The sequence below is a fragment of the Caretta caretta genome, chromosome 2, assembly GCF_965140235.1.
Source record: "Caretta caretta isolate rCarCar2 chromosome 2, rCarCar1.hap1, whole genome shotgun sequence".
NCBI classification, from domain to species: Eukaryota; Metazoa; Chordata; order Testudines; family Cheloniidae; genus Caretta; species Caretta caretta.
This window is the reverse complement of record NC_134207.1, coordinates 120,578,948-120,596,455: the sequence shown is the minus strand read 5'-3', so window position 1 is coordinate 120,596,455 and position 17,508 is coordinate 120,578,948. Positions and strand designations below refer to the sequence as shown.

General features: G+C 37.1%; 1 protein-coding gene across 3 annotated transcripts in view; it reads left to right on the top strand.

Annotated features, from left to right (window-relative positions):
* The window catches only part of EXOC2 (exocyst complex component 2), a 186,676-nt gene that overhangs the window by 55,053 nt on the left and 114,115 nt on the right, over positions 1-17,508 (top strand). For all 3 annotated transcript variants that reach the window (XM_048839740.2, XM_048839741.2, XM_048839742.2), the window contains 4 exons: positions 9,011-9,091; positions 12,982-13,127; positions 13,233-13,314; positions 14,307-14,409. In XM_048839740.2, coding sequence (XP_048695697.1) covers positions 9,011-9,091; positions 12,982-13,127; positions 13,233-13,314; positions 14,307-14,409 — 412 coding nt within the window. The remainder of the gene's footprint in view (positions 1-9,010; positions 9,092-12,981; positions 13,128-13,232; positions 13,315-14,306; positions 14,410-17,508) is intronic.

Here is a 17,508-nt window from a genome sequence, read left to right as displayed (position 1 = left end):
CAATCACTCAGATAAACAAGGTTTTTACATTTGCTGAAGATAATGCTGCCTGATTCTTGTTTACAATGTCACCTGAAAGTGAGAACAGGCATTTGCATGGCACTGTTGTAGCTGGTATCGCAAAATATTTACATGCCAGTTGCACTAAAGATTCAAATGTCCCTTGATGCTTCAACCACCATTCCAGAGGATGTGTGTTCATGCTGATGACGGGTTCTGCTTGGTAACAATCCAAAGCAGTGTGGACCAACACATGTTCACTTTCATCACCTGAGTCAGATGCTACCAGCAGAAGGTTGATTTTCTTTTTTTGGTGGTTTGGGTTCTGTAGTTTCCACATCAGAATCTTACTCTTTTAAGATTTCTGAAAGCATGCTCCACACCTCATCCTGATCAGATTTTGGCAGGCACTTCAGATTCTTAAATCTTGGGTTGAGTGCTGTAGCTATCTTAAAAATTTCACAATGTCAAATTTGCAGTGAAAGTGGTCTTAAAACAAACAACATGTGCTGGGTCATCAACCGAGACTACTATAACATGAAATATATGGCAGAATGTGAGTAAAACAGCAGGGGACATACAATTCTCCCCCAAGGAGTTCAGTCACAAATTTAATGAATGCATAATTTTTTTAATGAGCGTCATCAGCATGGAAGAATGTCCCCTGGAACAGTGGCCAAAGCATGAAGAGGCATATGAATCTTTAGCGCATCTGGCACGTAAATATCTTGTGACGCCAGCTACAACAATGCCTGTTCTCACTTTCAGGTGACGTAATTAAGAAGTGGGCAGCATTATCTCCTGTAAATGTAAACAAACTTGTTTGTCTTAGCGATTGGCTGAACAAGAAGTAGGACTGAGTGGACTTTTAGGCTCTAAAGTTATACATTGGTTTGTTTTTGAGTGCAGTTATGTAACAAAAAGTCTACATTTGTAACTTGCACTTTCAAGATAAAGGGATTGCACTCCAGTACTTGTATGAGGTGAATTGAAAAATACTATTTCTTTTATCATTTTTACAGTGCAGATATTTGTAATAAAAAATAATATAAAGTGACCAGTGTACACTTTGTATTCTGTGTTGTAATTGAAATTGATATATTTGAAAATGTAGAAAAACATCCAGAAATATTTAATAAATTTCAGTTGATATTCTATTGCTTAACAGTGTGATTAATTGCAATTAATTTTTTGAGTTAATTGCAAGAGTTAACTGCGATTTATTGACAGCCCTAATTTATATATATTCATTATAGTGTAGTTAACACAGCACAACATTAAGGACCCTCAGTAAATATGGGTGTATATCCAGATTTTATAGTCAACTTCAGACTCTTTAATAGTGCATTATCATTATATATAGTGTGTCATACCTGTAGACAAATCTAGCCATCATATAAATAAACAAGTATAACTTAAACAGTTTACTTACCAATTTACTCTTGGAAATGCTACCATAGCTCAAGTTTTTTCTTGTGACTTTTCTAATCCGAATCTCTCTCTCTCTCAAAAATTCACAAATTCTGATTCTGAACTTTCACTATGATCTTCATCTATTTCATTAAACTGATGATGTGCATGGAGTGAAACAAACTCTTTCACATGTTGTTGTGTTTCTTGATTTTTGTGCGTGTATTTCCAAACATTGATCAGCATCTTTCTCATGCTTCAGAAGATGGAGGAATCTGAAGCAGATGAGAAGCAAAAGGAGTCAGTGATTGTGCTGTACAGAGGCCTTGCCATCATGTTGTAGGAGCAATATGCTTGGTAGATTCCCCGATTGCACTCTCAGACCAAATACCTGAAGAGGTTCTGTATTTTGCAACATTTGAAAGTGCTTTTCCAAAATCTAGTCTTAAATGTGTAGCTTGTTTAGTAATCCAGTCAAGTGATGTAACAATGCTATTATCACTAACATAATTACCTTTGAACCTTGGATCTAAGTGGTTTGCAGTAGCTTTACAGCTGAATTCTTCCCATTTACATATAAAGTCCTTCACTTTTACATCTTCCTGACTTGTATGTGGAGATGAGCTTAGATTTTCAGAACAATTGACTTTATCTTGGTCATATCTTGAGGAATGTCTGACAGAAGTGCTTTGTCTGATTCAGATACAGTGATTGAAGAAGCAGTTGGCTGCAGAATCTTCAGTGTGTTCTGCAGGTGAACCCAGAAGGTATCCTCATCAAGGACAGTGTGTTGTACACTTTTAAGATCTTCAGTCATCACTCTTTCTTGAAGAGCTTCTTTGTTTTAATACGTTTTCAAATGACATTCCCATACTTCCCATCTTGTTTTGTTAGAATATTTCAGTGTTACCATTTTATTCGTACAATGTTTTCTTCTTGCTTCTTCTTAAAGAATATGAGTAGTTGTAACATTTTATAATTTCTTTTGCTTTTTTTAATAGATCTCTTCCGATGTGCACAACTGCATGATATCATTAATAAGCAGGTTTAGGCCGTGAAAAGCACATCCTGTTACAGTTATATGGGGTAAATAGAGTAACTTCATTTGGCATACTTATTAGTTATTAAAAAGCATTTTGAAGGACTGAAGTTCAGCAGTAATAATATTTCATATTGAATTGGAATTCATTTGCAAATTTGATACAATTAACTTAGGCTTGAATAGAGACTGGGAGTGGCTAAGTCATTATGCAAGGTAACCTATTTCCCCTTGTTTTTTTCTACCCCTCCCCCCCAGACGTTCTTGTTAAACCCTGTATTTGTCCTGGAAATGGCCCACCTTGATTATCATACACATTGTGAGGAGAGTGGTCACTTTAGATAAGCTATTACCAGCAGGAGAGTGGGGTGGGAGGAGATATTTTTTCATGCTTTGTGTGTATATAAAAAGATCTTCTACACTTTCCGCAGTATGCATCCAATGAAGTGAGCTGTAGCTCACGAAAGTTTATGCTCAAATAAATTGGTTAGTCTCTAAAGTGCCACAAATACTCCTTTTCTTTTTGCAAATACAGACTAACACGGCTGTTACTCTGAAACTAATATTTCATATATTACTCTAATAATTCTTCACTGTTCATTCTGAGAGACGTTTTTTCATATGAAAATTTCTTTTCCATTTCCCCCCAAGGTTCCGATTTTTCCATATCAGGTGTCTTTTTTCCTGAAAGATTTTGGATTTTTTTTTTTTTTTGGAGCCTCTTATCAGTGAGGCCTACTCCTATCCCTCTCATTGGCATCTACTTTGACTGCCCTTGTTTGCATGGTGTCCCTTACCCCATTCTTGAGCTTCTTTGTTGTTCTTGTGTGGCAGGCAAGAAATCCAGTTAATCCAGCTGGCACTTCTTCTTTTCCTAGGCCTTTGAGCAATAGGAGTTTTTCCAGCCTCTGTGTATGAAGAAAATGTTTCAGCTATTTTTGAGTTACTTCATAACGAAAAAATGATTTTAATCACCATTTTAATAAATCATTCAGAAGCTTTTTACATTCTTTAAACTAAAAAATAAGTTTGAATCTTGAACCTAAAATTTGGTACGTGCCTCATTGGACATATAGCTAAATCTGAAAATACTGTTGGGTGAAAAGTAAAGATGGTTTCTGTATAGGGAAAGTGAAGGTGTGTATTGTGCATGTGTAATATATTGTACTCTCTACCAGTTTGAGTGTGCATAGAGAAGTTATTTATATCTACACTGTGTTCAGTGTATTTAAGGTACCGTAATTTCGCTGGACTAGTTGTGCAAAACTAGTCCAAACAAAAATACTAACTGGTATGTATGTAAACAGTCACCATTATCTCAGGTTACTCCAGACAACACTTTCCCTATGCTCTGGAATCTCTTAACACCCTGACAAAACACTTGTACCTTGTAGATTTCATCTCTTCCCCTACCTCCACAGCTTTTAAAATGCAGTTGTGTGACCGCTTTTGCAGAGCTGCAGAGCCACCAATTTCAAAGTTTGGGTACTCTATAGCGAGGGGTCTCAAACACTTTCACAGTGTGGACTATCTTCATCTAGACATTGTTTTATGGACCCTCACCTTCCTGTTTGTGGTTTCATAGATCACCTGCTCTCCCATTCATGACCACATAGCCTCCCGGTGGCAACTACAGGAATTGATTTACATGGAAAAGTAACACTAGGAAAGTGTGTAGATATTTTTAACTGTCCCTAATTTTAAGAAGTTTTTTAAAAATAGCTAATTTACTATCTGCATTTCCTTTTCATTTAATCTCATTCTGTCATTTCTGCTCTCTTACTGGAAATGAGTCCACAGCAGACCAGCAGCTTTCTATAAATCACCTGCTACTGCTCTGCAGACCACCTATGGTTCATGGGTAGAGCCCTACCAAATTCACAGACATGAAAAACATGTCATGGGCTGTGAAATCTGATCTTCCCCCCCATGAAATCTGGTCTTTTGTGTGCTTTTACACTATAGTACACTATACAGATTTCATGGGGGAGACCAGTGTTTCTCGGATTGGGGGTCCTGACCCAAAAGGGAGTTGCAGGCGGTCGCAAGGTTATTTTAGGAGGGTTGTGGTATTGTTACCCTTACTTCATCGCTGCCTTCAGAGCTGTGCAGCGATAGAGTGGTGGCTGTTGGCCAAGGGCCCAGCTCTGAAGGCAGCAGTGCAGAAATAAGGGTGACAACACCATACCATGCCATCCTTACTTCTGCACTGCTGCTGGCGGTGACTCTGCCTTCAGAGCTGGGCTCCCAGCCAGCAGCCACCACTCTCCAGCTGCCCAGCTCTGAAGGAGCACTGTCACCAGCAGAAGTAAGGGTAGCAATACCGCAATCCCACCTACAATAACCATGTGACTGTGCCACAATTCCTTTTTGGGTCAGGATCCCTACAATTACAACACCGTGAAATTGCAGATTTAAATATCTAAAATAATGAAATTTATTATTTTTAAAATCCTGTGACCGTGAAATTGACCAAAATGGACTGTGAATTTGGTAGGGCCCTATTCATGGGCCTCAGATTGGGAACCTCTGCACTTTAGGATGTAGTTACTAAGTGTAATCAAAATATGTAGATTGATTTTTGGTATACTGTTCAATACACTGCAAACAGGCAATTTTAAACTTTAGAATACAACTTTATCTATAGTACATTCCAAACTCATAGTGCTTGATTCTCATCTCATACCAGGGTAAATCAGGAATAATTCCACTGAAGACAATAAAAGGCTTGTCTACACTGCCCTGCTGTTCAGACTATGGGGGTGTGAATGGCAGTGCACACAAAATGCTGTGCTTTAATGCCCTCATGTGGATGCAGTGGGTGTGAACTAAAAGGTTCGTAGGTCACATTAATGTAGTCCTCTTCAAACAGGACTGCATTACTGTAAACTAGGAACCTTGTAATTCGCGCACGCAGCATTTTGGTGTGCATGGCTATTCACATCTCTGTAGTCCAAACTGCAGGGCAGTGTAGACATAGCCAAAGGTACACCACTTTAAAGCTGACAAAGGAGTGAGCAGAATCAAGTCTGCAGTGTTCCAAAGCACTTAAAGAGTTAAAACCTGGTAGGGTTTTAATTTTCTCTGTCCTATAGTAACACAATTAGGGGAAAAACAGGTCTTTTAAAAATCGGTTTCATATGGTCTGGGACCAAAAACACCAAAATGCAAGGTATTTACATGCCGGATATGCTAAACATTCGTATGCCCCTTCATGCTTTGAGCACCGTTCCGGAGAACATGCTTCTATGCTGACGAAGCTTGTTAAAAAAAACGAGTTAATTAAATTTGTGACTAAACTCACTGGGGGAGAGTTGTATGTCTCCTGCTCTGTTTTACCCACATTCTGCCACATATTTCATGTTATAGCAGTCTCGGATGATGACCCAGCATGTTGTTCATTTTAAGAATACTTTCACTGCAGATTTGACAAAATGCTAAGAAGGTACTAATGTGAGATTTCTAAAGACAGCTAGAGCACTTGACTCAAGGTTTAAGAATCTGAAGTGCCTTCCAAAATCTGAGATGGACGAGGTATGGAGCATGCTTTCAGAAGTCTTAAAAGAGCAACGCTCTGTTGCAAAAACTACAGAACATGAACCATCAAAAAAGAAAATCAGCCTTCTGCTGGTGGCATCTGACTCAGATAATGAAAATGAACATGCATCGGTCCACACTGCTTTGGATCGTTATTGAGCGGAACCCATCATCAGCATGGACGCATGTCCTCTGGAATGGTGGTTGAAGCATGAAGGGACATATGAATCTTTAATGCATCTGGTACGTAAATGTCTTGCAATGCTGGCTATAACAGTGCCATGGCAAACGTCTGTTCTCACTTTCAGGTGACATTGTAAACAAGAAGTGGGCAGCATTGTCTCTTGCACATGTAAACAAACTTGTTTGAGCGATTGGCTGAACAAGAAGTAGGACTAAGTGGATTTGTAGGCTCTAAAGTTTTACATTGTTTTATTTTTCAATGCAGTTATTTCTTGTACATAATTCTACATTTGTAAATTCAACTTTCATGATAAAGAGCTTGCACTACAGTACTTGTATTAAGTGAATTGAAAAATACTATTTTATTTTTACCGTGCAAATATTTATAATAAAAATAAATATAAAGTGAGCACTGTTACTTTGTACTCTGTGTTGAAATTAAAATAAATATATTTAAAAATGTGGAAAACATCCAAAAGTATTTAAATAAATGGTATTCTATTATTGTTTAACCCTATAAACATTAATTAATTTAAATTAATTTTGATTAATTTCAATTTTTTTAAATCTCTTGACAACCCTAATTATAATTAAGTTTACGTTTATGTTACGGAGGTCATGGACGTCACAGAATCCATGACTTCCAGAGACCTCCATGACATTTTTTGCTTCAGCCCCAGGCGCTGCAGGACTCTGGAGCTGACAGCCAGTGTGGCCCTGGCAGGGTTCCAGCGATAGGCGATAGCAGTAACAAGTGACAGGGTGCCCCCTGCAAAGTTCCAGTGACAGGTGACAGACTCCTGAGGGGGCCCGCCTCAGGGTTCCAGGGACAGGTTGAAAGCCTTGCGCAGGGAGAGGGGGATGCCTTGGGCAAGCGGCTGGGGTGTCCCATTTTCGCTTTGGGAAATATGGTCACCCTGCGTCTCCCAGCTGCCATGGGCGAAGTGGGAACCCCAAAGCTCCCAGCCACCATGGTGATGGGGGAAATCATGGAGCCTCAGCAGCAGAAGTCACAGACAGATCACAGCTTCCGTGAATTTTTGTTTGTTACCCGTGACCTGTCCATGACTTTTACTAAAAGTAACCATAACAGAATCTTAGCCTTAATTATAATATAACTGTAGCTTCAATCTATTGTCATTTTCTGGGGTGTAATCCAGCCCACTGAATGGTTGTGTCTTTAAACCTGGGTGCCTTAAATGCTCTGCTGCTGTGCTCACAGCTAGAGTGACCAGATGTCCTGATTTTAAAAGAACAGTCCCGATATTCGGCACTTTGTCTTCTATAGGCACCTATTACTGGTCATCCTACCTCGCAGCCCTGACACTAACAGCCAGGAGACAAGCGAGCACTGAGTGTCTGTGTGTTAAGCTGCTCTGGTCAGCTACTCTGATTCCAGCAGCCTGCTTGTTACATCCTAGCCATGCTCTGGTATACGCCAGCTTTGGTTACACCTGCCAAGGTGACCCCAACACTCCCCAGTCCTGCATTTTCCCAAACTACGTTCTGCAATGGCCAACCTCTTTCCTGGATCATTCAGAGGAATAATAAGGTTTGTTTGCTCCTCTGAAGAGACAAAATGCAGAGCTTATCACTTAAGTTGAAACACAGCACTGGGTTGATTTAGATTAAAAGTAAAACAAGTTTATTAACAAAAGGAGATGGGATTTTAAATGAGTTCAGATATAAAGGATAGAGTTAGAAATGGTTACAAGCAAATAAAAGTAAAAAATGCTTTCTAGAAACTTAACAAAACTACAGTCTTGGTTCAGGGTAAGACTCCTACCACACTTCCTTCCAGCAAGATGGCTGACCCCACTTCACCTCACCCGCCCTTCCCCCTGTCAGAATCTAGCACAAAATGCTTGGTTCCTTTGTCGTCTTAGGTGAAAGCTAACTTGCAGTTCTTTGCCCCTCTCTTTTATAGTCCAGTGAACCTTTGAAATGGATTCTTCTGAAACTTACCCCTGCCGCTGCTTCCCCTCCCCCCGCCCAATAAAGTTTGTTCAAGATCTGAGAAAGGAGACATGTAGTCTGGGGGTGAAGGAAGTTCCATGCTGGTTTCTTCCCCCACTGGTGTTCGCTAAAATGTAAATTGATCTGTTCCTGCCCTCTCCATTGCAAATGAATGGCCACTTGACATGTGATTGCTAATCACCTGTGGTGACACCTGACTTGAAGTGCTGACCTATCCTTTGTCTGAGAGAAACCTGTTTACCCACGACCCAGACTTGTCTGGTAAACACATTTTAGTTCCACATTTCTTTCATATATGTATGGTCCCTTAGGAACTTACTGTATATACACCACACAAGAATGTTAGTGATCAGTGTGGTGTTAGTTTTCACATAACACACATGAGATACAGATTATAACATTAATGTATTGAGGTACTCTGAACTGGTCAGGTGAGCTGAAACTCATTACCAGATATCATTGAGCCTCTTGCATTGGGATGCTGTTAGGGTCACACCTACAAACTACATTCCAGTATCATAACATATAGCATTTATGTGGTATTTATATTTTCAAAATACTATATACAAAATTAATACTATTTTATAGCATTATCCTTGGGGGGACTGAGACCTGGAGAGATTAAGTGATTTATGCAACGTCACACAGTGGCAATGTAACAATTAGAATTCTGGAGTGTCTGGCTCTTCGCCCTGTGGCCCACTAGACCATGGTGCCTCTCATAACATTTGAGCTGCTTATGTCTAGCAAGAAATATAGCACTTAATTTAAAATTTTTGAGAAGCTGTTTTAAAGTGTCACGTTGATATAATGTATTCCCGTTGATTTAAATGATCTGCATTTTAACTAGACATTTTATTCCAGCAATCCATCAAAAACTGGAAGCGGATGGAACGGAAAAAGTAGAAGGATCCATGACGCAAAAACTGGAGAATGTACTAAACAGTAAGTTTTGTCCTCCCACCAGCAACTGTTTATGGACGTCAGACTTTATGAAAGCTTTAATATATTTCTTGGAATTTGTTACACAGTAGAAAACAGTGAGTTTTTGTCCTGGCATTTATTCTTGCATAGTGATGATTTTTGGGACCTGATGCAGCATCCATTGAAATCCATGGGAACTTTGCCATGAACTTCAATAGGTACAGGATCAGATTTATGGTTAACAATGGGGAAGAAGGGGAGACTTTTAAGGTAAATATTGTTTTCCTGCTTCTAAAGTGACAAATCTTGGTTTTAAAAAGTATACACAAAAATGTTTTGAAAAATAAATGTGTATCTAGGACAATGAGTGGAATTAAATGCAATACATTAAAGCAGTGGCAGAAGAAAAATAGAGAGCTGCCACTGGAAATTGTGTTTACACTAGTAAGATTTATTTACAATACATTTTTTATTTGATATTCAGTCATTCAGACCACGTTGGGACTGGTACTCCTAAGTCACTTAGGCGCTTTTGAAAATTTCAACTACAACCTCTTTCCTGTTAAAGTATTCCTCATATTGTATGATTGAGTTGGGAGAGAGTTTTACATGCTTCACCAGATCACAAAAGTTACAGTTCCTAATTCTTGGATGTTTGCCAAGATAATTTTACTTTGTTTCATTGTGATTTTTTTCCACAGAGGAAGGGATGTTTCCCTTAGTGCTGTATCAATAAGCAGGGAATGACATCCAGATAACTGACTCAGTGTCTGAGAGCCTGAATGTGCTGTATGAAATCAGAAAAGTGACATGGAAGCAGATTTTTTTTTTAATCAGGATACTTTGGTGTGTGAATATACAATGATAGTGTGGGTAGGGGGAGAGGGAATAGTTTTTCAAAAAGTCCTCCACCCAGGCTCTATAATAGTACTTTTCATGTACACTGTTGTACATGCAGTTTTGCATGTAGCTTTTTTTTTCTTGGCCATGCAAAACCTGGTATTTGCAATTTACTTTCTGAACAGTTTGTGTCTACACATCTGTTTTGTTTTTTTTCATACAGGCAAAATGATACACTTAGGAAAACATGCATGTGCCAAAATTTTAGGCACAACCTACAATGCCATATACTTTACACCCAACCACATGTAAAGTCAGTGCGAGCTTTTTTTCTTTTGACCAAAGTAAATTTTTAAAATGTAAAAATAGTAAAAACACAGCAAAAGTATGCTGTATTTAGACTAATTCATGTGTCCTCTCAGGGACTGCTTGTGACGGACCTCTGATTAACAATAGACTGTATGATCATTCTCTGGTTTAGCAAGTGGAGTTGAAATCTGTATGCAAGTAATGCAGTCCATCTTTTGCAAGCAAGCTTTTTAGAGTAGCTTGTGCCAGCCACTTCAGGATGGTATTGGCTTTTGCTTTATTGTGGAAAAGAATTGGTGGCTTTTCCACCCCTGTGAAGGTGGGCAAGTCATGATGGAGGCTGGATGGGCCAGGGCATAGGCTTTAAAAAGAAAGAGAATAATGTTATGCAAAAAAACGATTATATTTACATATACAGTCATTTATTGTACGGTGCAAAGGGATGGGTTTAATCAAGAATGGTAGCTTAAAAGAATTCAGTATATTTTAAAAGTTGTTTTCCTTTTATTGGTATGGTATCTACCTGATTGTCATTTTCTACTGTCCACATAAGTTTTTTATTTCCCAATCTGTCAGAGAAGGAAAACTGATAAGTAGTCACTACTTTACTTTTTGGTAAGAAGCACTTATGGACAAGGTGTCTGTTACACCTTTTTTAAGTATACTTCTTCAGTATAGAGCTTGATTCGGCACCCATTGAAGTCAGTGACAAAAATCCCATTGACTCAGAGGTCAAGATGTGAGGATTGTTTGAAGCTTAACCCTTTGGAGAAAAAAAAAATATGTTTATAAGGTATATCAACTCCTTTTAAACATGCATCTGCCAGGCAATCTGAAATATGCCAATGTTTTTAATGGTTAAGAACACCTGGGGTCTGAAGCACTGGATTTTGCATCAGGTACAGTTGGAGGTGATGCACTCTTAAGTATGATAGGAGATTTTGTAATAGGTCATAAACAAAGGACAATGATTAACTTTTCAGTTTGTGTAACTAAAAAGAAACTTTTTCTTGCATAGGAATTTGATTTGATATTTCTCAAAAAATAATTTAAAAATAATCCATAGAAAAGAAATGCAAATGCATTAAAATTGTGCTGAGGAATAATAAAGCATATTATTTCTTCAAGGATTTGAGTTATGGATTCTTTTAAACTAAAGACAAATATCCATGTGCAATTCTACAGTTGTTAGTCACCTTTTAAAGAAACTTCCTTATGTGTAAGTGAAAAATGCCTTGTGATTATAAATATAATTACCAGAAAATAATAAATGACTTGTTGCTTAACTATTAAGTGAATGTATAAGCAAGTTGTGATTTAAAATAAAACAGTGTTTCTTTTTATATACTAGAAAATATAACAAAACAGGCATTTGGAAAAAATCAAACTTTATCCAGTGTCGGTATTTAAGTGTCCAGTTAGATATTACGTTGTGGGTTTTTTTTTAATGAATTAAACTATTTTACATTAAATCACATGTAGTAGAAACGGCTGTCCTGAAAAAACAGAGATTTTTATGTCAGAGCTTCAAAATTTCAACAGTTTAAACATTATTTAGATTTAACAATTATTTTACAAAGACTACTTTTAACTTGAGCAGGCCACCCACAGTGTTGACTAGAGAAAATGGCATGCAAGCCACCCAGTGAGACTGATGTAATTTTTTCATCTTTGCTTAAAGTATAGTCACTAGACCAGATAATGTAGACACTTTTTACAGGCAGCGATCTAAAAGGCTAAAACAGTTCTTCTTTTTTCCTTTTGCCTAATTAAAAATAAGTCACAAGTTGAAAAATGTAAATATTTCACATCCCCTACTAATCTTCCTTAGTGTAACAGAAATTTTATTATTTTGTACTAAATAATTATGGGAAACGTTTTAGTACAAAATGATATAACACTTTGTAGTCTGATTGGGGAAAAATAATTTTATTCTCTTTAGAATGTGTTTTGATTGAAAAAAATTAATAAATGTTAATAGATTAATGTAGACATTCTTATTCACATAAAATTGTTAACATAGGGCTTTATCTGCCATCCAGTGAAGGGAATGAGAATTTTACTGTTGACTGCAATGCAAACAGGATCAGACCCTTATATAATGGTGTTCCAATAGTGAAGCTCTATATAATTGCTTAAATGTGTCTATAGTTACTATAAAGATTCATTTTTTAAAATGAAGCATTTTAATGCCAAAGATCTAAGGATATCCATCGTAAAAAAATTCTTAGTGGAATTCAAAAAAGCCCAAACTTGCTTTATATAGCTGTAAAGAAAAAAGAAAGAAACCGTCCTTCCCCCGCAATGCTAACTCTTGAAGCTAGGGAATTCAACAAGTATAATTTCATTATATTCTGTTCTAAAAAAGCCAGTCTCTGATGATCGAGTAGCCTAAAAGGCATAGATTAACTGTAAAATTTAGATTGGTGGCCAAAACAAACTATAAAATCACCACAGTGAAGTTAAGCACTTGAACTAGGAAAATGTGGTTGTTTTTAATTGTACGGAGGTCTCACCACATTAAAAAGCTAAGCGATCAGCACTGAAATAGTATTTCAGTAAATTGTGACGTGCTTAATATAGCTGAACAGAAATCATTAAAGTGTTAATTTGAGTTTATAGAATCAGCTGTAATTATTCACTACTTTATAATTAACATCCAGTATCCTTTGATAAAAAAGATTAGCTATTGAGTAATATATAGTGATCTTATTCTGCAATGATTACTTTATTTCCTTTTTTTTCTCCCTCCTTTAAAATAGGGGCAAGTAACACTGCAGATACCTTATTCCAAGAAGTGTTGGGTCGTAAAGACAAGGCAGATTCAACAAGAAATGCACTCAATGTCCTTCAACGTTTTAAGTTTCTTTTCAACCTTCCTCTTAATATTGAAAGGAATATACAAAAGGTACAGTGCATTTAAAAAATAAAGTACAAATGTGTTTTTCCCACTTAAATCAATCTACAATATCTTTTTATTGTGACAAATCTCCAATGTTCCTTTATTTTAAAGGGTGATTACGATGTGGTCATTAATGACTATGAAAAAGCCAAGTCACTGTTTGGGAAGACCGAGGTTCAAGTGTTCAAAAAATGTAAGATTTGGGTTCCGTTACTTTGACTCACTGCTGTTTTTTAACAGGAAAGATAAAGAACATGTAGCGCCGTGAGAAGCCTTATGTGGGCTTCAGCTTCTGTTTATATGAAGCCCTCTTTAGAATTTGGAACAATTACTTTAAACAATATTTCTGGCAAGTTTTCCATCTGAGAGATACATATTACTTTGTAGTATATATAATAGGAGCCTGCAGCCAATTTTTTTTTTTAAAGGCTTAGTATTACTAGACATAAAACAGGTTTCAGTAACTACAGGATACAGCTTAGGGTGTCCCTTGCTTGGCATACTTGTGAAAAAGCTTCAAAGCCAAAGCTTGTATTTTTTGTAAAATTATTGTTTACAGAACTCTTTCAGATGTAAATTACAGTAAAAAGTACATATACCTTGCTTGAGTACACAAAGTGATTGTTTTGAATATCTAATTCAAAATTACAGAGTCTAGAAATTTCTTGAGAAGAAAGATCCAATTCTACATAAAACTCGCTTATAACCTTTTTTTTAATTCTTAAAAAAAATCCATTTGAGAAGAAAATGAACAGAGAGCGTTGCCACCCATGTGGTGAAATTAGTGACATTGCAAAAACAAAACTAATCCAAATTGAACACAACAGTGAAGTTGTTAAGGAAATATTATATATGGTAGTTGTGGGGGGGCGCCTGTGGTTGCATATGTAAAAGGACAAGAAATCTAGGTTTTGACTCCTAATGTACAGGGAAATAGTGCAGGCTAGAATACTGAACATGGAGCTAACAAAGCAACTTCTAAATTTAATCCTCCAAGAAGAAACATAATAGTTTGGTGATATTTGAAGATTCATCTTGTAAGAACTGGTACAATTTAAAAACTTGTTAAAATTAATCAGTTTTATTCTAAAGCCATGAGATTTTTGCTGAGAAAATATTAAAATTTTCAGTTGACACTTCAGGCAAAGAAAGGTATATTGGAATTCTGCATTCCTTTTTTCATAGATTATGCTGAAGTTGAAACACGAATTGAAGCCTTAAGAGAACTTCTTCTGAATAAATTGCTTGAGACTCCATCAACATTACATGATCAAAAACGTTATATAAGGTGATTTTTTACCTAGTATCTTTGTCAAATATATTGTACGTCAGATGCATGTCTGTGCATTTCCCAGATAATGCAATTAATATTTTATTTCATTTTAAACACTGAATTTTTTCTTACAGAATTTGAGATTATCTTTTTCAGCCCAGGGCTCAAGTCTATGTAAATAATAGCAAGAATAAATTGTATTGTGTAATAAATGACACTCCTCTAGAATGAGAAATTTAATCCCAATGATCATTCATTAAATGGTTATTAAAAAGCTTTGAAACAAAGTTGTATTTATATCAAGATTCTGATAAAAACTATCACAGTATGAATCCAAACTGAAGGAGTCACTGATCTTAAAATGGATTCCATGTTCATTAATAATAATCCATCTTGATTCGGCATGAAAAGGAAATTGTCTTAGATTTAGCAATACTAAAAAGTGTTCGTTTGGATTTCTGTTCAAAAGGTTTTACTTTTCAGATTATCGTTTTGGTTCTTTTACCACTGGTTCATATTAAAAGGAGTAATATTACATGGGCAGATAGATTGATTGGCATAGAAATTCCAAGGTTCAGTGACATTTTTCTACAACAGCATTCCCAAAGGGGGGAGGATATGCACAAGCTGATGTTGTGCATACCAGCATGAAAGTGTTTTTGAACTCCCCATACCAGCAGCCTTTTGCCAGTGCCACTCTATTTTGGGTAGGCTCTTAAATCCTCAGGAGAGGACTTGGGAAGAGCAACAGGCCCTGTTCCCCTGCTGTAAACCCACTGACTCCTAGACACTGTGGGTGCTGCAACACAGTCTGCGGAAGCGAGCCTCCCAGCTCAGGTTGACACACTTGGGCTCATGCTACCATGCTAAAAACATGCGGTGACATTGTGGCTTGGGCTGGAACTCGGACTCTGAAGCCTAGGGAGTGGGGTGGACTTCAGAGCCCAAGCTACAGCTTCAAAACACTACCTACATAGCTATTTTTAGTGCAGTAGTAGTAGCCCAAGTCTGTCAACCCCAGCTGGAAGACTTGTTGCCGTGAGCCGTGTAGACATACCCTCCGCCTTGATACATAGGGCAAAAGCCTCACCAGCCACTTCTTGAGACAGTCTCGGAACCCCAGGATACCCACTGAAGAGAGCTCTGTGTGCACAGAACAAGCTACATAATTGGAGTTTTAAGCTCCGATTTAGAAAAATACTTAAGGAAGTGTCTAACTTTAATCATATGAGCCATTGAAGTCAATAGAACTACTTATGTGCTCAGAGATCTAAATACATTACTGAATTGGATCATTAGATTGTAAGTTCTTTCTTACGGTGACCAGTCTTCTTGTGTCTGAATTGTACCAACACACTTTTTGGGTGCTATATGAATAGTATGTTTCAGAGTAGCAGCCGTGTTAGTCTGTATTCGCAAAAAGAAAAGGAGTACTTGTGGCACCTTAGAGACTAACAAATTTATTTGAGCACAAGCTTTCGTGAGCTACAGCTCACTTCATCGGATGCATCCGATGAATTGACAAGTACTCCTTTTCTTTATATGAATAGTATGTAATTGCTATGTCAGTGTTTAAAGGAAGGGTCATGGAGCAAAGAAGTGTGTTCCTTTTATTATTATTTTTTAATGATATATAAAATAGTCTTGAAAGTTTAAAAAAAGTCTTCCTTAGAAAAAGGAAAGTCATGTTACTCCCTTATTGGAGTGCTTCTTTGGAAGATACAGAAGTATGTGTTAAGAGCTTTTTCATGCCCTCATTAAAGGGACAGAAGTGTTGAATCCTTAAGAATGGCCCTGCCTACATTAAGGAAACTTATACCAGCATGTCTACACTGATTTTAGTTACACATGTGGATACACCGCATCGGTGCAAAATGGGGCTTATTTCAGTCCTAGTTAATTTGATGTGTTACTAGCTGAAGCTGCACCAGTGCAAGCCCTGCTTGACCACAGTACACCGTGTTTATGTTAGGGGTTTATATGGGTGTAACTATAATGATATGGTTATACCAGGGCAAATTTCCTTAATGTAGACGGAGTAAAAGAGGGGTTTTTTCCTCCCAAGTGGTCTTAGTTACATAGATATTAAAACAAACAAACAAAAAACCCTAAGGCTTTAAAATAGTCTGAATAAAAATCACTTATCCTCAGTAAATCGTTGATACGTTTGATGTTCTGTACAACCTGAGTATTTCAGTGGGAATGAGATCTGAAACACTACAAATTATCCTCCCGCTCCCCAAAACAAACACAAATGAGTGCCTTTATCAAAAAGACACTAAAAGTGTGTCAACCCATTTTTATCTTTTTGTAGGTCATGTTTTAGATTAATATCTGCATCATATTGATCAAAATTCCCTTATCCAGTTAGTTAAACATCTTTCCCAAAGCCAGCAAAAGCTTTTTTTAAGTGGAAATGTTTTCTTAATTGAGTCAAATGCAGATTCAAGACCTTTTGAAAACTGATGAAGTTGAGCTCATGATTTATAAAGCTTACACAACTGCTCATTTTTAAAGAGTATCTCATCTGTCCAAATGATGAGCCCGCTTTGACAAAAACAATGTCTACATGTCTCAAGTACCACAGACAGTTCTTGAGAAAGTTGGAATTTTGCAATCATATCAATTAGCATTACTCAGATGTAATAATTTAGCTTTTGTGAAAGGGTTATGCACTTTTCAGTACTGCTTATGATCTTAAATCAGTGTATTTCATCTTGGGAATCGAGCATTGCTAAATCCATTCTTTGTTTAGGTAGTACAGTATAAGAAACTTTGTAGTATACAAAATAGTAGATTTGCTAATACTTAAGCACTTATCTTGAAGCACTTTGCCAGCTCAGTTATTCAACATGCTGCTGTTGTCATCACATACATTTGAAGGCCAATACTTTAGTTTCAGAATTGCTGGGCATGAACTTCTGCAGTCTCTATTTGTGCACATGCAGATGCAAGCACAGCAGCTGATTTTTTCCCCCTAGATACCTAGTGATGCGCTCCCCCTTTTCTAGAACTTTAAGGCCTTTTTTTCAAAGGAACCACATCTGGTCTCTATCACACCACACACACATGCTCTCTCTCAATCCACCCCCCCCAATAATTCCTTCTTTACTC